Source organism: Pleurodeles waltl, chromosome 3_1 (assembly GCF_031143425.1).
Source record: "Pleurodeles waltl isolate 20211129_DDA chromosome 3_1, aPleWal1.hap1.20221129, whole genome shotgun sequence".
Lineage (NCBI taxonomy): Eukaryota > Metazoa > Chordata > Amphibia > Caudata > Salamandridae > Pleurodeles > Pleurodeles waltl.
In genome coordinates, this window is record NC_090440.1 from 16,324,248 (window position 1) to 16,347,197 (window position 22,950).

Here is a 22,950-nt window from a genome sequence, read left to right on the forward strand (position 1 = left end):
CTAGTACCAAGGGCCCTGATGCCAAGAAAGGTCTCTAAGGGCTGCAGCATGTCTTATGCCACCCTAGAGACCCCTCACTCAGCACAGACACACTGCTTACAAGCCTGTGTGTGCTAGTGAGAACAAAATGAGTAAGTCGACATGGCACTCCCCTCAGGGTGCCATGCCAGCCTCTCACTGCCTATGCAGTATAGGTAAGACACCCCTCTAGCAGGCCTTACAGCCCTAAGGCAGGGTGCACTATACCATAGGTGAGGGTACCAGTGCATGAGCACTGTGCCCCTACAGGGTCTACACAAAACCTTAGACATTGTAAGTGCAGGGTAGCCATAAGAGTATATGGTCTGGGAGTCTGTTTTACACGAACTCCACAGCACCATAATGGCTACACTGAAAACTGGGAAGTTTGGTATCAAACTTCTCAGCACAATAAATGCACACTGATGCCAGTGTACATTTTATTGTAAAATACACCACAGAGGGCACCTTAGAGGTGCCCCCTGAAACTTAACCAACTATCTGTGTAGGCTGACTGGTTCCAGCAGCCTGCCACACTAGAGACATGTTGCTGGCCCCATGGGGAGAGTGCCTTTGTCACTCTGAGGCCAGTAACAAAGCCTGCACTGGGTGGAGATGCTAACACCTCCCCCAGGCAGGAGCTGTGACACCTGGCGGTGAGCCTCAAAGGCTCACCCCTTTGTCACAGCCCAGCAGGGCACTCCAGCTTAGTGGAGTTGCCCGCCCCCTCCGGCCACGGCCCCCACTTTTGGCAGCAAGGCTGGAGGGAACAAAGAAAGCAACAAGGAGGAGTCACTGGCCAGTCAGGACAGCCCCTAGGGTGTCCTGAGCTGAAGTGACTCCAACTTTTAGAAATCCTCCATCTTGCAGATGGAGGATTCCCCCAATAGGGTTAGGATTGTGACCCCCCTCCCCTTGGGAGGAGGCACAAAGAGGGTGTACCCACCCTCAGGGCTAGTAGCCATTGGCTACTAACCCCCCCAGACCTAAACACGCCCTTAAATTTAGTATTTAAGGGCTACCCTGAACCCTAGAAAATGAGATTCCTGCAACAAGAAGAAGGACTGCCCAGCTGAAAACCCCTGCAGCAGAAGACCAGAAGACGACAACTGCCTTGGCTCCAGAAACTCACCGGCCTGTCTCCTGCCTTCCAAAGATCCTGCTCCAGCGACGCCTTCCGAAGGGACCAGCGACCTCGACATCCTCTGAGGACTGCCCCTGCTTCGAAAAGACAAGAAACTCCCGAGGACAGCGGACCTGCTCCAAGAAAAGCTGCAACTTTGTTTCCAGCAGCTTTAAAGAACCCTGCAAGCTCCCCGCAAGAAGCGTGAGACTTGCAACACTGCACCCGGCGACCCCGACTCGGCTGGTGGCGATCCAACACCTCAGGAGGGACCCCAGGACTACTCTGATACTGTGAGTACCAAAACCTGTCCCCCCTGAGCCCCCACAGCGCCGCCTGCAGAGGGAATCCCGAGGCTTCCCCTGACCGCGACTCTTGGAATCCCAAGTCCCGACGCCTGGGAGAGACCCTGCACCCGCAGCCCCCAGGACCTGAAGGACCGGACTTTCACTGGAGAAGTGACCCCCAGGAGTCCCTCTCCCTTGCCCAAGTGGAGGTTTCCCCGAGGAATCCCCCCCTTGCCTGCCTGCAGCGCTGAAGAGATCCCGAGATCTCTCATAGACTAACATTGAAAACCCGACGCTTGTTTCTACACTGCACCCGGCCGCCCCCGCGCCGCTGAGGGTGAAATTTCTGTGTGGACTTGTGTCCCCCCCGGTGCCCTACAAAACCCCCCTGGTCTGCCCTCCGAAGACGCGGGTACTTACCTGCAAGCAGACCGGAACCGGGGCACCCCCTTCTCTCCATTCTAGCCTATGTGTTTTGGGCACCACTTTGAACTCTGCACCTGACCGGCCCTGAGCTGCTGGTGTGGTGACTTTGGGGTTGCTCTGAACCCCCAACGGTGGGCTACCTTGGACCAAGAACTAAGCCCTGTAAGTGTCTTACTTACCTGGTAAAACTAATCAAAACTTACCTCCCCTAGGAACTGTGAAAATTGCACTAAGTGTCCACTTTTAAAACAGCTATTTGTGAATAACTTGAAAAGTATACATGCAATTTTGATGATTTGAAGTTCCTAAAGTACTTACCTGCAATACCTTTCGAATGAGATATTACATGTAGACTTTGAACCTGTGGTTCTTAAAATAAACTAAGAAAAGATATTTTTCTATATAAAAACCTATTGGCTGGATTTGTCTCTGAGTGTGTGTACCTCATTTATTGTCTATGTGTATGTACAACAAATGCTTAACACTACTCCTTGGATAAGCCTACTGCTCGACCACACTACCACAAAATAGAGCATTAGTATTATCTATTTTTACCACTATTTTGCCTCTAAGGGGAACCCTTGGACTCTGTGCATGCTATTCCTTACTTTGAAATAGCACATACAGAGCCAACTTCCTACAGTACCCATCGGTTTGCCCTTTCCTTACCGTCCAACGAGGCCAGTGACTTTCCAGCCCTGTCGCCTACTTCGTATAGGGTCTTTGCTGTGCTATGTAGTGTGAGCGAGCCGCATCTGCTGCGACGTCCCTAAACTGTTTCTCATTCAAGGCCAGCTGATGGTGCACTCTCTCCTGCCCCGAGCCCATGTGTCTGGCCTCTAGTTCTAGAATCTCCTTCTCCAGTGCCTGCAGGCATAGCCTCTTTTCTTTCTTGTGGCCTGCAATCAATGAAATCCCCTGACCCTTTATCACTGCCTTGTAGGCCTCCCAGAGTATCTGTGCTGACTCTACTGAGCCTGTGTTTTCCTCAAAGTAGTGCTTCGCTGTTGTGATCAGACTTTCTCAAATATTTAGAATTTGGAGGTAGCTGGGGCTGAGCACTAAACAGCGCTGTTCCGAGACAGGTGGGCCCCCATATATCAAGCCGATCAGGGAGTTGTCCGATATGCCTCTCGCCAGGTGGTCAGCCTGTTTAATGCAAGGTGTCATGTGTGGGAGGACTAGGACATAGTCAATTTGTGACATGCTACTGTGGGCCCCGGAAAGGAATGTGTAAAGTAATTCCTACGGGTGGCAGGCTACGTCTATCAGCCCCATGGCTCCCAGAAACTCCGACAAGGAGTGACAATGGGACCCCGGTCCCTGGGAGGGCCAGCAGTCCTGAATCTCACAGTGCATCGAGTAAAAGTCCCCTCCCAGTAACAGCTCCCCTTCCGGGAGGCCGAGTATAAGGGTACTCAGTGCGACAAAGGCAGTGCCGGGTAGCCTTGGGGAAATGTATGTTGAGATTATATTAACCGTAGTGTTCTCCTATTGTCCGCACACTGCTGTGTGTCACCCATACTGGTCTGCCCAGGTGTTCTGAATCCTGAAGTGTGAGTTCTTTTGCATCGGAATGCCCATTCCCTGGGAGACTGAGGTGTATTCCGCGTCTATCAGTTTAAATCCCCAGCAATCTAAGACTCAATAGGTGTTGCCTTACAAGTACGTCTCCTGTAGAAGCACCACATCTGGGGCATTTCTCTTTAAGTATTGGAGTACCACCACCCTTCTTTAGCTTGTCGCCCAGACCGTTTACGTTCCAGGAGATCGGCTTAATGTGTGGTGTGGCCAATGTCATGGGGGAAAGATAGAGAAATTCCCCACCCGGGGCATCCTAGCATTGTGCAGGGGCAGGTACCCAATCTGTCTGTCTTCCCCCAAGAAGAGACGTGCGCTGTATCCAATCAACTGTGCTGCCTGCTAAACGTATTAATAACATTGCTCCTAACAAAACTAAACCACGTTAAAAACTAACCCCCCTCCCTGCAAGGTGGATCTATAACCACCCCTCCCCCCCCCCCCCCCAAAAGCTGCATAGTGCCTGTCGCCCAGTCCAGCATATTCAACTACGAAAGTTGAGGAGTCCCCAACGTATGCCTCATATAAGGAGAGCATTGACACTGCTTCCGTTGCTCCGTTTGCATTAATAGGAGTGTAGGAAGTTGGCTCTGTATGCACTATTTCAAAGTAAGGAATAGTATGCACAGAGTCCAAGGGTTCCCCCTAGAGGTAAGATAGTGGCAAAAAGAGATAATACTAATGCTCTATTTTGTGGTAGTGTGGTCGAGCAGTAGGCTTATCAAAGGAGTAGTGTTAAGCATTTGTTGTACATACACACAGGCAATAAATGAGGAACACACACTCAGACAATTCCAGGCCAATAGGTTTTGGCATAGAAAAATATATTTTCTTAGTTTATTTTAAGAACCACAGGTTCAAGATTTACAAGTAATACTTCAAATGAAAGGTATTTCAGGTAGGTACTTTAGGAACTTTGAATTAGCAAAATAGCATAGACCGTTTTCACATAAATGACATATAGCTATTTTAAAACTAGACAGTGCAATTTGCAACAGTTCCTGGGGGAGGTAAGTGTGTGTTAGTTTTTGCAGGTAAGTAAACCACCTACGGGGTTCAAGTTTGGGTCCAAGGTAGCCCACCGTTGGGGGTTCAGAGCAACCCCAAAGTTACCACACCAGCAGCTCAGGGCTGGACAGGTGCAGAGGTCAAAGTGGTGCCCAAAACGCATAGGCTTCAATGGAGAAGGGGGTGTCCCGGTTCCAGTCTGCCAGCAGGTAAGTACCCGCATCTTCGGAGGGCAGACCAGGGGGGTTTTGTAGGGCACCGGGGGGGACACAAGTTAGCACAAAGTACACCCTCAGCAGCACGGGGCGGCCGGGTGCAGTGTGCAAACACGCGTCGGGTTTGTAATTGAAATCAATGGGAGACCAAGGGGTCTCTTCAGCGATGCAGGCAAGGGGGGGGGCTCCTCGGGGTAGCCACCACCTGGGCAAGGGAGAGGGCCTCCTGGGGGTCACTCCTGCACTGGAGTTCGGATCCTTCAGGTCCTGGGGGCTGCGGGTGCAGAGTCTTTACCAGGCGTCGGGATCTGAGGAGCAGGCAGTCGCGGTCAGGGGGAGCCTCTGGATTCCCTCTGCAGGCGTCGCTGTGGGGACTCAGGGGGGTCAACTCTGGCTACTCACGGTCTCGCAGTCGCTGGGGAGTCCTCCCTGAAGTGTTTGTTCTCCACAAGTCGAGCCGGGGGCGTCGGGTGCAGAGTAGCAAGTCTCACGCTTCCGGCGGGAAACGCAAGTTGTTTTAAAGTTGCTCCTTTGTAACAAAGTTGCAGTCTTGGGTGAACAGAGCCGCTGTCCTCGGGAGTTCTTGGTCCTTCTAGAGCAGGGCAGTCCTCTGAGGATTCAAAAGTCGCTGGTCCCTGGGGAAAGCGTCGCTGGAGCAGTGTCTTTAGAAGTGGGGAGACAGGCCGGTAGAGCTGGGGCCAAAGCAGTTGGTGTCTCCGTCTTCTCTGCAGGTTTTTCAGTTCAGCAGTCCTCTTCTTCTTAGGTTGCACGAACCTTGAGTTCCTAGGTTCTGGGGAGCCCCTAAAAACAGAATTTAAGGGTGTGTTTAGGTCTGGGGGGTTAGTAGCCAATGGCTACTAGCCCTGAGGGTGGCTACACCCTCTTTGTGCCTCCTCCCTGAGGGGAAGGGGGCACATTCCTATCCCTATTGGGGGAATCCTCCATCTGCAAGATGGAGGATTTCTAAAACTCAGAGTCACCTCAGCTCAGGACACCTTAGGGGCTGTCCTGACTGGCCAGTGACGACTCCTTGTTTTTCTCATTATCTCCTCCGGGCTTGCCTCCAAAAGTGGGGCCGTGGCCGGAGGGGGCGGGCAACTCCACTAGCTGGAGTGCCCTGGGGTGCTGTAACAAAGGGGGTGAGCCTTTGAGGCTCACCGCCAGGAGTTACAGTTCCTGCAGGGGGAGGTGTGAAGCACCTCCACCCAGTACAGGCTTTGTTACTAGCCACAGAGTGACAAAGGCACTCTCCCCATGTGACCAGCAACATGTCTGGTGTGTGGCAGGCTGCTAAAACCAGTCAGCCTACACGGGTAGTCGGTTAAGGTTTCAGGGGGCACCTCTAAGGTGCCCTCTGGGGTGTATGTTACAATAAAATGTACACTGGCATCAGTGTGCATTTATTGTTCTGAGAAGTTTGATACCAAACGTTTTCAGTGTAGCCATTATGGTGCTGTGGAGTTCGTGCATGACAGACTCCCAGACCATATACTCTTATGGCTACCCTGCACTTACAATGTCTAAGGTTTTGCTTAGACACCGAAGGGGCATAGAGCTCATGCACTTATGCCCTCACCTATGGTATAGTGCACCCTGCCTTAGGGCTGTAAGGCCTGCTAGAGGGGTGACCTATCTATACTTATAGGCAGTGTGAGGTTGGCATGGCACCCTGAGGGGAGTGCCATGTCGACTTAGTTGTTTTATCCCCACTAGCACACACAAGCTGGCAAGCAGTGTGTCTGTGCTGAGTGAGGGGTCCCAAGGGTGGCATAAGACATGCTGCAGCCCTTAGAGACCTTCCCTGGCATCAGGGCCCTTGGTGCTAGAGGTACCAGTTACAAGGGATTTAACTGGATGCCAGGGTGTGCCAATTGTGGAAACAAAAGTACAGGTTAGGGAAAGAACACTGGTGCTGGGGCCTGGCTAGGAGGCCCCAGACCCCCCGGACCACGAGCCCAGTTCTGCGACGCCATCGCTGACCTCGCAAGCACCCACGCACTTGCCTCCATGGACTACATCCTCCTCGGGGACCTCAATTTTCACCTCGAGAACAACAACGACCACAACTCCACCACGCTGATCAGCTACCTCACGAACCTCGGCCTCAGACAACTCGTCACGTCACCAACTCACGCCGCCGGACACACACTGGACGCGATCTTCTCCACCAGCGACCACGTTACCTTCAACGACACCACCGAACCCTACTGGACCGACCACCACTGCGTCCACTTCACCTACAACAAAAACACCGCACACCACCACAGCCGCCAACTCCCCCGCCGCAACTGGGGCAAAGTCACCAAAGAACAACTTCTCAGCACCCTCTCCCAGAACCCACCAAACGAGCCCACCGACCCAGACACCGCGGCCTGTAACTTCAGACAATGGATCAACAACTGCGGCAACATCCTCGCCCCACTGAAGAAACCCCCCAACAACCCCGCCAGGAAGAAAGCCTCCTGGTTCACCGACGAACTCCTGGCCTCCAAACGCGCCTGCAGGAAACTGGAAAATAAATGGCTCCAAGAACGCACACCGGACAACCACGCAGTCCTCAAAGACGCAACCCGCCGACCCCACCACCTCCTCAGGACCACCAAGAGGTCCTCCTTCAAAGACCGCCTAGACAACAACGCACATGACAGCAAAGAGCTCTTCCGCATAGTGAAGGAACTATCCACCCCCAACACCAACGTCAATGACATCCCGCCCTCTCAGGAACTTTGCGACTCCCTCGCCTCCTTCTTTCACAGCAAGATCGCCGACATCCACAGCAGCTTCAACACCCCGACCGCACCCACCTCCGTCACCACCTCGTACCCTAGCATCACCAACCCCATCACCGCCTGGTCCAACGTCGACGACGACACAACACGCAAAGTCATGAACTCTATCCACTCCGGATCTCCGACCGACCCCTGCCCCCACCACATCTTCAACAAAGCCGACTCCATCATCGCGCCCCAACTCTGCAAGATCATCAACGCCTCCTTAGAAACAGGTACCTTCCCAGAAAGCTGGAAGCACGCAGACATCAACGCCCTCCTCAAGAAACCAAAAGCCGACCCCAAGGACCTCAAGAACTTCCGCCCCATCTCCCTCCGCCCCTACCCAGCTAAAGTCGCAGAAAAAATCGTCAACCTTCAACTGACACGCCACATCGAAGACAACAACGTCCTCGACCCCTCACAAACCGGATTTAGACGCAACCACAGCAGCGAGACCGCCCTCATCGCCGCAACAGATGACATCAGACGCCAACTCGACCGCAGCGAGACCACCGCCCTCATTCTCCTAGACCTCTCCGTGGCCTTCGACACGGTCTGCCACTGCACCCTACTGTCACGCCTCCAAGAAGCCGGCATCCATGAAAAAGCCCTAGGCTGGACCTCATCCTTCCTCTCTGGCAGAACACAGACTGTCCGCCTCCCACCCTTCCGCTCAGAAGCCAACATCATCATCTGCGGCGTCCCCCTGGGCTCCTCCCTGAGCCCAACGCTGTTCAACATTTACATGGCCCCCCTCGCACAAGTGGCCCGCCGGTTCGACCTCAACATCATCACCTACGCCGACGACACCCAGCTCATCCTCACCAACGACCTTGCCACCGCCAAAGCCAACCTCCACGAGGGAATGAAAGCAGTCGCCGACTGGATGTGGAACAGCCGCCTGAAACTCAACACCGACAAGACAGAAATCCTCATCCTCAGGACATCTCCCTCCGCCTGGGACGACTCATGATGGCCCACCACCCTCGGAACTGCCCCGATGCCCGCCGACCACGCCCGCAACTTGGGATTCATCCTCGACTCCGCACTCTCCATGGACAGACAAGTCAGCGCCGTCACCTCCTGCTACAACACCCTCCGCACCCTCCGCAGGATCTACAAGTGGATCCCGACCGACACCAGGAAGACAGTGACCCATGCCCTCGTCAGCAGCAGACTGGACTACGGCAACGCACTCTATGCAGGAATCCCAGCAAAACACCTACAGCGACTCCAACGCATCCAAAACGCCTCAGCCCGACTCATCACCAACGCACCCCGCCACTGCCACATCACCCCTCACCTCAAAGGACTCCACTGGCTCCCCGTCAACAAAAGGGTCACCTTCAAGCTCCTCACCCACTCACACAAAGCACTCCACAACGCCGGCCCCTCCTACCTCAACGACAGACTCAACTTCTACATCCCGACCCGCCAACTGCGATCCGCAAGCCTCGCCCTCGCCACCGTCCCTCGCATCCAACGAGCCTCCTCCGGCGGCAGATCCTTCTCCTACCTCGCCGCGAAGACCTGGAACACGCTCCCTACATACCTCCGACAGACCCAAGACCTACTCGCCTTCAGAAGACTCCTCAATACCTGGCTCTTTGAACAGTAGTAGTCCCCCCCCCCCCCCCAAACCCCCCCTAGCGCCTTGGAACCCTAACGGGTAAGTAGCGCGCTATATAAATATCTGTGATTGATTGATTAGCACACTTTCAAATCATAACTTGGCATCAGCAAAGGCAAAAAGTCAGGGGGTAACCATGCCAAGGAGGCATTTCCTTACAAGGAGTATCCGGACTGGGCAGCGCCCAGTGTCGTCGTGGCAATCAACCTGTCACAAAGCTGTTTGGTTCGAGGAGTACGAAGCCCTCCCATGTGAGCAGCTCCCTGGGAGGTCGCTTGTTCAACAGTTAGGATTGCAGAACCCCCATTTCCTGTAGGGTTTGTTTCTATTTCTTTTTTGTTTGTCCTCTTCCTTTTCTTTTTTTTTTTTGGGTTCTCTGGGGTGGCCCGTGCTGCTCGATGTTCCAAATGGGAATGTTGTTTAAAAGGATGATCAGGCAAAACTACTCTGACCTCAAGAACACACCCTGGGCCTCAGAACACTGGGGGTGCACCATAGAGCTGGGGCTGACACTAAACTGCTTCAGAACATTACTTTGGTGTTGTGGTCAGATACGCAAATGCTATAGAAAAATATTGGGCCATCTGCAGCTTTCCATTGAGAAATGAAGGATACTTTACTGCACGGTGTGTTCTTTTCACAATGTGTATGCACACCTTTCTTTTAATTATTTGATCTGTGTGCTGATCAGAAACTCAGCACCATGCAGGGGGGCCTAAAACTAATGATTGGCAGCTGCTTGTGTAATTAGAAGGACCTTTACTCAGGATTGTAAAGTTCCTTCGAAGATTCAGTTAGGGATATCCCGTTTTAATTTATTTTATATTTGTACATCGCTGGAAAATAAAATATTCATGCTAGTCTAACGTGCGGTATTAGTTGCCCAGTGTAGTTCGGAATTTCCTTGCTTAATATCTCTGTTCAAAGCACCATTACACTGTTTTGGCCCCAGAATAAGCTAATTAGCTGCCTTTTACCTCTCTGCTTTTTCGTGTTAGCAGTCCTGATTCATCTTAGCGGTCTACAATGTTTTTTACAACATTTTACCCTCAGCATAATTTCTGCATACAAGAAGCAAATCTCAAACAGATTTTATGTAGACTGTCTGCAAATAATGACCCTAAAAGTGGCTTTTATCACTTCTGTGTGGTTTAACTTCTCTTAAACAACAGTGTAGTGCCCTGATGGGCTTGGAGATGAAGCCAAAAAAAAGTAGCGAGGAGGCAGACCCCAAAACATTTCTATTTACAAGATGGCATGTGCCTTCTGCTCATAGCCGGAACAGGCCATTAACTCTGTATGGGTCTGGTTATGTTAACAAGAGAACTTAATACCCCATATCATTGTTTACCGGGGAAGGCACAAAAGATTAACTTTTCAGAAACATGATGAACCATTTCATATGGTGCTGACAAAAATGCTATCTAAGGCCTTTGTCATCAGCTAGATGTGATACCATCACCACCATTGTTTCCCTCGCCCCAAGTAAAGGCATCTACTTTTCCATCCACCATTTTCAGAAATCAGAATGTCTATCTTCTGCTTTTTCAGGAGATTTCTCATTCTTGGTTCCATCCTTAAAGTACCATGCTTGACTTGTATACAAAAATCAAATTTGTGCTGCAGGTAACTTATTGCTGCTGCTGTGAAGCTTGAATGTGCAATTCCAAGAGTGTTATCCTGAAAGCACTGAAGTATGCGTCTTCGGCTCTTGGATGTTTGCCAAAAGCTCAGGGGAATGTCTAGCCTATTGTCTTTGTGCAATGTTATTCCTTTTTTTTCTGAAGGACATAATGTAGTGCTGCTTTGAGTATTTTTGTGTGTGCAGTGATTACAGTGAGTTCAAGGTTGCCAGCTTCAGGGCCCTCCTCTTCTGTGTGGTTTGACAGCTCATGTGATCATTGAGACCATCCCCAAATTGTCCTCCTTGCCTGTCCGCTTTGTGTCCATCTGAGAAGGTCTCTGTCTAGCAAACTGCCCGCTCCACTCATGATTTAACACAGCAGAGCAGTTTATTCACCTCCTCCAATGCCTTGTTCCTTGAGGTCCAAGGGACTTTTGTGGTATGTCCAAGGACCTTTTGTGGTATGTCCAAGGACCTTTTGTGGTATGTCCAAGGACCTTTTGTGGTATGTCCAGGGACCTTTTGTGGTATGTCCAGGGACCTTTTGTGGTATGTCCAAGAACCTTTTGTGGTATGTCTAAGAACCTTTTGTGGAATGTCTAAGAACCTTTTGTGGTATGTCCAAGGACCTTTTGTGGTATGTCCAAGGACCTTTTGTGGTATGTCCAAGGACCTTTTGTGGTATGCCCAAGGACCTTTTGTGGTATGTCCAGGGACCTTCTGTTGTATGTCCAGGGACCTTCTGTTGTATGTCCAGGGACCTTCTGTTGTATGTCCAGGGACCTTCTGTTGTATGTCCAGGGACCTTCTGTTGTATGACCCAGGGACCTTCTGTTGTATGACCCAGGGACCTTCTGTTGTATGACCCAGGGACCTTCTGTTGTATGACCCAGGGACCTTCTGTTGTATGACCCAGGGACCTTCTGTTGTATGACCCAGGGACCTTCTGTTGTATGACCCAGGGACCTTCTGTTGTATGACCCAGGGACCTTCTGTTGTATGACCCAGGGACCTTCTGTTGTATGACCCAGGGACCTTCTGTTGTATGACCCAGGGACCTTCTGTTGTATGACCCAGGGACCTTTTGTAGTATGACCCAGGGACCTTTTGTAGTATGACCCAGGGACCTTTTGTAGTATGACCCAGGGACCTTTTGTAGTATGACCCAGGGACCTTTTGTAGTATGACCCAGGGACCTTTTGTAGTATGACCCAGGGACCTTTTGTAGTATGACCCAGGGACCTTTTGTAGTATGACCCAGGGACCTTTTGTAGTAGGCTCCACGGGGTGGAAAAATGCCTCTTTGGTGGTTGAATCTACCTTTCTTTCCAATCTTAAAGTGGACAGGTGAGGTAGACTTTGTGAAGTGAAGGAACATCCTTCATATAACATTAAGATGTAATAGTTGTCACAGATTAATGATTGGGCAGAAAGGTACAAAATTATCCCCTTAGAGCAGTAAGGCTTCAGGAGAAATCATGGCACAATTGACAGCATCTCTGTTTTGCAAGTAATTAATGAAAAATATGTCTCTCTGAAGGGGGAAGTCATCTATGCAGCCTTCATAGATTTCTCCACAGCATTTGATAAGGTAGACCGCATGCCTGCTATTCTCTTTGACCTTGTGGTAGCTCTTTACTCCTCCACCTGGTGCAGAGTTTTGCTGGTGGTGAACAAGGTCAGTCTCATGTCATTTCAACCAAAAACGGCCTAAAACAAGGATGTATGTTGGCTCCACTGTTATTTTCTCTGTATCTTTCGGATTTACCAGCACATTTAACTCAATGTGAGGGCTTTGTTCCCAAATTAGGAGTCAGATCCCTATGCTGTCTACTTTATGCAGATGACATAATCATTTGAGATCGTACCCCAAAGGGGCTTAATAACCGACTACAAGCCCCCTAACAATACAATGAAGCTCACTTTTGAAAGATAAATTGCTCAAAAAACAAAATCTTGTGTTTTCATGGGAACAAAAGATTAAAGTACAGCAATTTTAGCTGGATCTTGGGAGCTCAACACCTTGAAAGAGTAACCTCTTACGCATTTTTGGGTAACTTTGTCTGTGGGAGCCTTAAAGACAGAGAGCATATTGAGCACAATCAAAGGAAGGCCCAATCCCAAGCTAACGGTCTGAACACCTTACATAGGGCAACGGGCAGAAGGCGTTTTAAAAATCTCTTAGAGGTTTATCGGGATAAGATACCTCCATCTCTATTGTAAGGTATAGACCATGTAGCGGTATCAAAGTGGATCTTTCTCGATAAACCCGAGGGACATGTCTTAAGGACTATTTTAGCTGTAAACTCTGCCTTTTCTGTACCATTATTAAGATTTGAGTTGGGCCTGTGTAGCTCTCTTATTCAAGGCCTGGCTGTGGTAATTCGTTGTATGTTTAATTTGATGACGTACCGTGACGACTCTTTGCAGTCACTGCTACAAAAAAAAATATTAGCTGGTCATAAAGTAAAATATACCATCTACAGAAACTTTTTATGTGCCATGGATCATCTGCAATTAGATCCCTCTGCAATTTTTACTCGCTCTCCAGCAAAGCTTAAATCTACACTCAGGAAAGCAACTTGGGGAGTGAGCTTCCACCAGGACAGCCAGGCGTGCGCACATAGACAGAGTTTTCATATAATATCTAATTCCTTAAAGCCAAGGATCTCACAGCCGTACCTTATCTGGAATTTGCCTCATGGGGTGAGAAGATTCTGGCTCCTGCTGCGACAGGGGCAGCTCTCCCTGAACACATTACAAGCAAAATGGTTTGGCTCCTCCGCTATTTGTAATTTATGCCATAACGGCGTCCAAGATTTGAAACATGTTGTTTTAATTTGCACGGCCCTATTGCCTTATCGCCGTAAGTAGCTGCGCACTATTTGATTATCTCTTTTGCTTAGATCTGCTTCTAATCTGTTACAAGCCTTATTCATTCTGCCTAATGAAATGTTTTGTGCTAGAGTTAACCATTTTAAGTGTTTTTTAACTTTGTATTAGCTTAATCAATGTGTTTATCAAAGTTTAATCTGTTTGCTACCATTATGTTTCTTCTTTCTGTATATTTATGTATTATTTTATGTTGATCTCAGTCGGAGTTCCGTAACATAATAAACTTGAACATTAAGATGTAATTGGTTTAATTGAAAGTGGAGAAACATTAAGACTTAATGTTTCATAGAAATATTTTTCTTAACTAAATTTCTCACACTTAAAAAAAAAAAAAAAAAAAAAAAAAAAAAGACTATTTTTCAGTTAGAAATATAACAGTGTCTACTGCCCACTGGGTGCGAGAGATCTGCTGTTTGTTAATGGAGCACTTTGAAAAGGGACAATAGTAGATCATTAAGGTAACTTCTCATTTTAATTTTCTCCCATTTAAAAGAATTCAGAAACATAATTTTGTTCCCACGCTCCACTTTTGAGTTGACAAGGACTTTTATTTAAGATTTAAATACCTCAGTGCTTCAGTTCTTATCAGGTCCTTCTATCTGCACCCTAATTATATTAATGTGCGATAGACGCAGCCTTCGCTTAACTTTAAAAGGAAAGTGTGACCCTGTGCTTATTTAAAAATGAACTTGGGCGGTGAGCTGCTCTGAAGGTGTCTGCAAGCTACTGGTAGCTCGCGATCGACTGTTTGGAGACACCTGGCTTCAACAGTGACTGCAAAAATATTGTCGGTGCCAACAAGGGATTCATTTGGATACAGAGTTATTTTGAATAATCGTATATTGGCTTGGTGATGTTCATTGGTAACATCTCAATTCAATTACGCATAAACTCAAAAACATTGTTTCCATAATCACAAATAAATCACATGAACAGGGTATGTATGCTTAATAAAAACATAGAAAATCTCATATAAAGGGTGTTCTGCAGTCATAAAGACACATAGCATATTGACAATGTAATACCTATAGTACAGTGGAACTTATAATTCTCAGTGACATATGCCAATATACTCCAATGTCTGTTTACTAATTAAAACTCAAGAATGTCCTTTACTGAATGTAGATGACTCTTGTTGAAATGAAAAAAGTAATCCACAAGCAAGATAGACTCTGCCGACGTTTCAGTCTCACGCAGAAAAACTCCCAAGAGGCCATTTTCAGGACTATGGTACTTGTGTGTCGATGGAGAAAGACCCCGTTTAGTACCAATCAGGGCAAACTATATGAATGTATGAGGTGACTCCCTGTTTACAAGAAAGATAGCTGAATGTATGGAACTCCACTTCATGTTACGGCGTCAATAAATGATTAATTGTAGCTCATCAAAATATTATGATACACATTCACACAAACCAAGTTCTGTAAGTGACTTGGCGGTTGTCAAAGTAGTGGATGAGTCACTTTTCATGCACCTTAGCTGTGACCTCATAGGACTGGCGAGCTGTAAACGCTGTGAGTTTAAGATGAATGCCGTCACACCTACTCCCCCAACAAAGTCAACCTTTCCTAGGCTGAATCTCAATTCCACCACAGGCAGGGCATATCCCAACCAACAGAGGGTGTAGGATTTCCAGCAGCTTCTGCTTCTTCTTTGACCATATTGTTGTTTCCCAGTGAGGACAGCCATTCTCCCTTTAGGGTTGGTGGGATTGTGCAGTGCTATAGTTCCCCATGCCATACTCCATATGTGCCCACAACAGGAGTATCTTTCAGCACAATGGTCGCAAGCGGAGGGTCATCTACAAGAACTTGTGTTGGTTAGGGCCTGCACTCATCACTCTCTGCTTTGTTAAAACAGCAAATCCTGTTGAGGGTAGGCCTTTCATGGACCCCATTCCACAGGTAGCCCTCACCCTGGCCTCGTCCCTAATTGGCAGGGTGGCACAGCTACATAACATGGCAGTCCAGGGACTTTGTTAAGCTAAGCAGTAGGTTTACCACATCAACTTTCTAGAACTCCCTGCCATTCATCTAGCCCTAAAAGCCTTCTTTCAGAACCTTCAGGGCAAGGTGGTACTTATAAAGGCTGAATATATGACTGCGATAACTATCTCCAGTTGCAAGGCTGCACCCATTTGTAACAATTTTTAAATGGAGCTTGCAGACACACTACTAGAGCTTGCTATGCTGTAAAGTGGAAATGATTTGCCTGCAGCTGCATTTCTAAGAGCCTTGACCCCATTACACCAGCGTTTTAAGAGATTGTATGTTATTTACTTCACCTACAAAAATCAGGGTTAGTGTACACTTCTTTACGTCTACACCTTGCTGCTATAGCCATATATCTACTAGGAAACCATAATCTCTATTCAGAGTTCAAATCATTAAGGCCTCCCATGAAGCATTATGCCACCTAGTGTCCCACCTGCCCTGCTTTGAAACCTGAACATAGTACTCGCAAGAATCATAAGTCCTCAATTTGAACCAGTACATTTGTGCCCCATTTAGTACTGCTCCTGGAAAGTATCTTTCCTCATAGCTGTTACCTCACTGAGGCGTATAAGTGAGCTACAGACCCTCACTTTACAAGAACCTTTCATGTAAGTTCATGCAGATAGGGTTGTATTCCAGACCGACTATAAATGTCTCTAATTTAATCCTTTCACCTCAACGAAACAATTGAGTTACCAGTCTTTTTTTCCCCCATCCATACTCAGTAGCAGAAAGGGCCCTTGGTGCACTGGATGTCAAAAGCACTCTAATTTACTATGTTAATAGAACCATATCTTATTGGAAAACCACCTACACTTTGTCTCTTTTGCAATAACTTATAATGGGGAGCCAATATCAAAATCTGGCATACCAGATGGATAGTTAAGTGTATTCAGACATGCTACCTTAAAGCTAAACTGTTTTCCTTGTTCCCCTTAGACCATATACTACTAGGAGGAAAAGGGCAAGCATGGCTTTCTTAAGGAATATTCCCAGAGCTGAAAAGCAGCTCCGTAGCCAACCCCACAAATGTTTACAAAACACTATTGTGTGATTATTCTTGCCCGTCAATAGGAAAGAGTAGTCAGTAGCATAGCAAACTTTGTTTTAGATGTCTGCAAGATTTGCTGACTACCCACGCCTTGGGAAGCACTGATCTACAGTCTATGGAAAGCATCTGTATCTACAGCCGCACATGCAACGAACGGAATAGGCTGCTTAGCCTATGTGTCTGTTCATAGCGTGTAGTGCCTTAGATTCACATGTGCCCTGCCACCTTCCCAGGTCTCTAAGATTAACAGATGTTAGCATTATACACAATTTGAATGGCCACCAGGTTTCACTAATACTCCATATGTACGCTCACCTACTGTGCGGAAAACATTCTTAAGGTGATATCCGTGCACATTGCCAATGAAGGGAGGAGCCGCTATACCTTGTGCCTCGAAAAAATTTATTTGAACAAACATTGCTTGCAACGTCTGGGACTAAATGGCTCATAGAATATGTGAATTGACAGCACTGTATTGTACGAACAGAGGTTGTTAGGATAACACATTAGTTTTTCCCTTATAATTCTGACATACAACCCTTTTGGATTTGGATGTCAAGCCAGAAAGTCTAAACTTCAGTAACAATGAAATCTCTATTTGTTTTATTCTGCTTGTCCGTCTGCATCTGAAACTGTTCCACAGTCCCTCAACCTCTCTAAATTGTTGTTCTTAAAATGTGCTTGTTAAGAGGATTGTTGTTTACAGTTCAGGTCACAAACATAATCATTGTGTTTTATTTGTTCTAATCCTGCTTATTTTTCCCTGAATGTTATTGGCCTGTTGAATTCTTGTTTGTGCTGTTTCCTCTGAATCTTAACCCTTGGCGTGCTGTCCTCACCTACTTCCACCGTGATTTTGTTAAGTCTTCCCTCATTTTTTCAGCACTAGATTTTTTCTATATTTTTATTGAGTCTTTTATGTATTTTGCACCCTTGTTTAATCAACTGATGTTAGTGGAACCGCTATGTAAATGAAATTAAATAATTTAGTCTGGATGGAACATTGCAGCTGGGTTGCAGAGCTCTGAAATATCCCAGGTCCGTGCCTCAAACCTTTATCCGGATGAGGATTTTGCTCTTCATTCTTGAACTTGTAGTCCTTGTTATTTCATTATAGAATCAACTAGAAGTCCCAGAATGCAGAGCAAAAACCTGGAGTAGGTGACTTATGCGGGGATCTGGGAAATGTCAGAGCTTCCTTGCACACTCGATGGCTCGGCTGCCATTTTAGTTCATGGCGCTTGAGATATAAATGGACGCTAAAAAACTGGATGAGTGCGGGGAGGGTGGTTGTCATGTGTATCTGGTGTGATTTTTCTTATATAGTGTTTTCATGCTAAGAGTTATGGAGAGTACCAATTTAACAATTTGTCTGCTTTCTTTGTAGGCTGGTGAGATTCGATCCCCTAGGACACTCGCTGCTCACCGCCATTGTTAATCCTTCGAACCAGCAGGTATAGTGACTGACAGGCCTATGAGTGGTTCATGGTTGTGGCAACAGGCAATAATGTAATCCCTCATCAGTGACTGGTTGTTCGACCAACCAGAGAAAGTGCTGTTCGGGGCCTGGGGTCAGGGTTTGTCTTTAGCCAGCTTGTAAGGATGTATTAATGTGTTATTTCGCTACTACTTTGTGTGCTGTCCCCATGGTACTGCTTGATTGTATTGTGTAGTCTGCACTCATTACCTTGCAGTGAGAGCCTTCTAGCTGCAGTCTTTACAATAACGACGCCAAGCCTTGCTAGCATGCATTCCATTTATTGTACCAATGTAAGGAGCTCCAAACTGCAACGGATAACCGTCCCACTGTGGTATCCAGGGTGGAGAGCCCTCGCATTGTAGAGGATTGTAAATAAATGCTCCTGTCAAACGACTTGTAAGTTTTCCTTGGTTTTAATGGTTGTCCACACCCGCTGCATATTTGTATATAATGTATGTGGGGCAGCGGTGTGGAATGTTATAAAATATCTACTACCTAAGTGACTGGATGTTTCAAACACCTACTTGCCTTTTACAAAAATCATCTTGTCCTATTTGGTGCAATGTAATAAAGTGACAGATTAGGGCAACATTCTCATTATATCACAGCAATGATGATAGCAGCGCTGTTTATGCCAGGACCATATTAGGTCATAGTCTGGGATCTAGCAGTGATCTGATAGTACACTTTCCTCAACACACCAGGGCTCTATATATCTCGGATCTTTGAATATGTAGAGGCTCTGTTTATGATGGCGTCTCTTTAGTCAAGCTTTGAGGCCATGGCAGGGCTCTGCACTTGCTGTCATTTCGATTACAGCAGATTCCAGATATATCATTACTCTGTTTCTTTCTTTAGTTTCTGAGAAAATGTATTGCAAATTGCAGTAGCGCATTTGCTATAAGCATTAACTCGATTTCACAAACTGTTACTGTAAATAAACTAGGATGCTGCCTGTGGCCCAATGCCACGATTGCCTCCAGAGCATAAAGGAGCTTGGCCCCCAGTTTGACATTCTCCATTTCACCCCATTGTGTAATTCTTGGTCATATCTTCATTTAATTCTGCCCCAGTTCTCGTTTGCTGCAATTGTGAAAACATACAAAGTGCTTGGATGTTCACATCTTACAGCTAGATAAACCCTGCAAAGTCTTGTCACAGTTAAAATGTTACAGACTAGCTATTCATGTCTTTTTGGCTTTTTACACGCTGTAGGTGGTTATTCATTTAACCACCATAAAAGTACTTACATCCATGAAAGTTTTCATGTAAGCAGATCTACTTACAGGAGCTTGAGGTAGACTGGAATTGGGCTTCTCAGTTTGTGCAGAGTTACAAACCTGTATGTTTAAAGGTAGTTTTCAACTTCTTTTGTCAAGAACCTGGAGCAAAACGTTTTCTATGGTGAAAAAGAAGATTCTAGAAACGTGGACAATATTTTTTAATTGAGAAAAAAATAAACGTTTTAAACAGTGAATTTGCACTTGCTCAGCAGATTTTTGCCTGAACAAATATCTGACTGTATGTTTGCGCATGTGAAAATGAAATTCACAAAGGTTTACTAGCAGGTTAGCGTGAAACCTGCAACTTTCACAGTATTCCTGGCTTAATTCTGTAAACTTGTGTGAATTCCTGAAAATGGTAAATGTAAGGAAATGCCTCCTTGGCATGGTTACCCCCTGACTTTTTGCCTTTGCTGATGCTATGTTTTGAATTGAAAGTGTGCTGAGGCCTGCTAACCAGGCCCCAGCACCAGTGTTCTTTCCCTAACCTGTACTTTTGATTCCACAATTGGCACACCCTGGCATCCAGATAAGTCCCTTGTAACTGGTACCTCTGGTACCAAGGGCCCTGATGCCAGGGAAGGTCTCTAAGGGCTGCAGCATGTCTTATGCCACCCTGGAGACCCCTCACTCAGCACAGACACACTGCTTACCAGCTTGTGTGTGCTAGTGAGAACAAAATGAGTAAGTCGACATGGCACTCCCCTCAGGGTGCCATGCCAGCCTCTCACTGCCTATGCAGTATAGGTAAGACACCCCTCTAGCAGGCCTTACAGCCCTAAGGCAGGGTGCACTATACCATAGGTGAGGGTACCAGTGCATGAGCACTGTGCCCCTACAGTGTCTAAGCAAAACCTTAGACATTGTAAGTGCAGGGTAGCCATAAGAGTATATGGTCTGGGAGTCTGTTTTACACGAACTCCACAGCACCATAATGGCTACACTGAAAACTGGGAAGTTTGGTATCAAACTTCTCCGCACAATAAATGCACACTGATGCCAGTGTACATTTTATTGTAAAATACACCACAGAGGGCACCTTAGAGGTGCCCCCTGAAACCTAACCGACTATCTGTGTAGGCTGACTGGTTCCAGCAGCCTGCCACACTAGAGACATGTTGCTGGCCCCATGGGGAGAGTGCCTTTGTCACTCTGAGGCCAGTAACAAAGCCTGCACTGGGTGGAGATGCTAACACCTCCCCCAGGCAGGAGCTGTAACACCTGGCGGTGAGCCTCAAAGGCTCACCCCTTTGTCACAGCACAGCAGGACACTCCAGCTTAGTGGAGTTGCCCGCCCCCTCCGGCCACGGCCCCCACTTTTGGCGGCAAGGCTGGAGGAAACAAAACAACAAGGAGGAGTCACTGGCCAGTCAGGACAGCCCCTAAGGTGTCCTGAGCTGAAGTGACTCTAACTTTTAGAAATCCTCCATCTTGCAGATGGAGGATTCCCCCAATAGGATTAGGGATGTGACCCCCTCCCCTTGGGAGGAGGCACAAAGAGGGTGTACTCACCCTCAGGGCTAGTAGCCATTGGCTACTAACCCCCCAGACCTAAACACGCCCTTAAATTTAGTATTTAAGGGCTTCCCTGAACCTAGAAAAATAGATTCCTGCAACTACAAGAAGAAGGACTGCTGAGCTGAAAGACCCCTGCAGAGGAAGACCAGAAGACACCAACTGCCTTGGCCCCAGACTTACCGGCCTGTCTCCTGCCTTCCAAAGAAACCTGCTCCAGCGACGCTTTCCAAGGGACCAGCGACCTCTGAATCCTCTGAGGACTGCCCTGCTTCGAAAAAGACAAGAAACTCCTGAGGACAGCGGCACTGCTCCAAAAGAACTGCAACTTTGTTACAAGGAGCAGATTTAAAGACCCCTGCAACTCCCCGCAAGAAGCGTGAGACTTGCAACACTGCACCCGGCGACCCCGACTCGACTGGTGGAGAACAACCAACTCAGGGAGGACCCTCCGGCGACTCTACGACTGTGAGTAACCAAAGTTGTCCCCCCTGAGCCCCCACAGTGACGCCTGCAGAGGGAATCCCCAGGCTCCCCCTGACCGCGACTGTCTGAACTCCATTTCCCGACGGCTGGAAAAGACCCTGCACCCGCAGCCCCCAGCCCCTAAAGAAACGGAACTTCTGTGCAGGAGTGACCCCCAGGAGGCCCTCTCCCTTGCCCAGGTGGTGGCTACCCCGAGGAGCCCCCCCCTTGCCTGCCTGCATCGCTGAAGAGACCCCTTGGTCTCCCATTGAAAACTGAAGGAAACCCGACGCGTGTTTGCACACTGCACCCGGCCGCCCCGCGCTGCTGAGGGTGTACTTTCTGTGCTACTTTGTGTCCCCCCCCCCGGTGCCCTACAAAACCCCCCTGGTCTGCCCTCCGAAGACGCGGGTACTTACCTGCTGGCAGACTGGAACCGGGGCACCCCCTTCTCTCCATTATAGCCTATGTGTTTGGGCACCTCTTTGACCTTTGCACCCGACCGGCCCTGAGCTGCTGGTGTGATAACTTTGGGGTTGCTCTGAACCCCGAACGGTGGGCTACCTTGGACCAAAAACTGAAACCTGTAAGTGCCTTACTTACCTGTTGAAACTAACAATAACTTACCTCCCCCAGGAACTGTGAAAATTGCACTGTGTCCACTTTTAAAACAGCTTATTGTGTTTTATGTAAAAAGTATACATGCTAAAGTAATGATTCAAAGTTCCTAGAGTACTTACCTGCAATACCTTTCAAAAGAGCTATTACATGTAAAATTTGAACCTGTGGTTCTTAAAATAAACTAAGAAAATATATTTTTCTATAACAAAACCTATTGGCTGGATTTGTCTCTGAGTGTGTGTACCTCATTTATTGTCTATGTGTATGTACAACAAATGCTTAACACTACTCCTTGGATAAGCCTACTGCTCGACCACACTACCACAAAATAGAGCATTAGTATTATCACTTTTTACCACTATTTTACCTCTAAGGGGAACCCTTGGACTCTGTGCATGCTATTCCTTACTTTGAAATAGCACATACAGAGCCAACTTCCTACAGTAAATTTGCTCCTCTGCAAGGTCGTAGAACTGCGGGGGCACTTCTGTGGCTTTTCTCATAGGTCTCATGAGGGTTTTCCCTGCTCTTATCAGTTTAACAGTGAATCTCCATTACCATTTGATTCACTATTGACAAGCATCGAAGATATTCAGGTTAAAGTCTGTGACCTTCATCTGTTTCTTCCAAATTGTGAATATTATTTTAGTACTTTTTATTTTGTAAGAAAACAAATGACATGTTAGTAGAGCAAAACTAACTGCAACCTTGTTCACAGATATTTTTTGACTACGTTGTTGGCTCTCAAAATAAAATAACCAGTCTTCTGCTTGTGTTTACTCATAAAATACATTATAAATTGCCACAATTATTTACGTTTTGCAAACATGTACACTTATGTTAGGAACTCTATTTTAAATGTAAGCTGAGCTTACAACTCACCTTATTTTCTTACCCCCCCAGTAAAGGTTTTGTGCAATAGTGAATACTACATTCCCCTTATATGGTTTTAACCCAGAGCAT

At 47.4% G+C, this 22,950-nt stretch overlaps 1 protein-coding gene across 5 annotated transcripts in view; it reads left to right on the forward strand.

The window, feature by feature from the left end:
- Positions 1-22,950, forward strand: part of AMBRA1 (autophagy and beclin 1 regulator 1) — a 667,981-nt gene that overhangs the window by 105,743 nt on the left and 539,288 nt on the right. For all 5 annotated transcript variants that reach the window (XM_069221711.1, XM_069221710.1, XM_069221709.1 and 2 more), the window contains one exon: positions 18,011-18,077. In XM_069221711.1, coding sequence (XP_069077812.1) covers positions 18,011-18,077 — 67 coding nt within the window. The remainder of the gene's footprint in view (positions 1-18,010; positions 18,078-22,950) is intronic.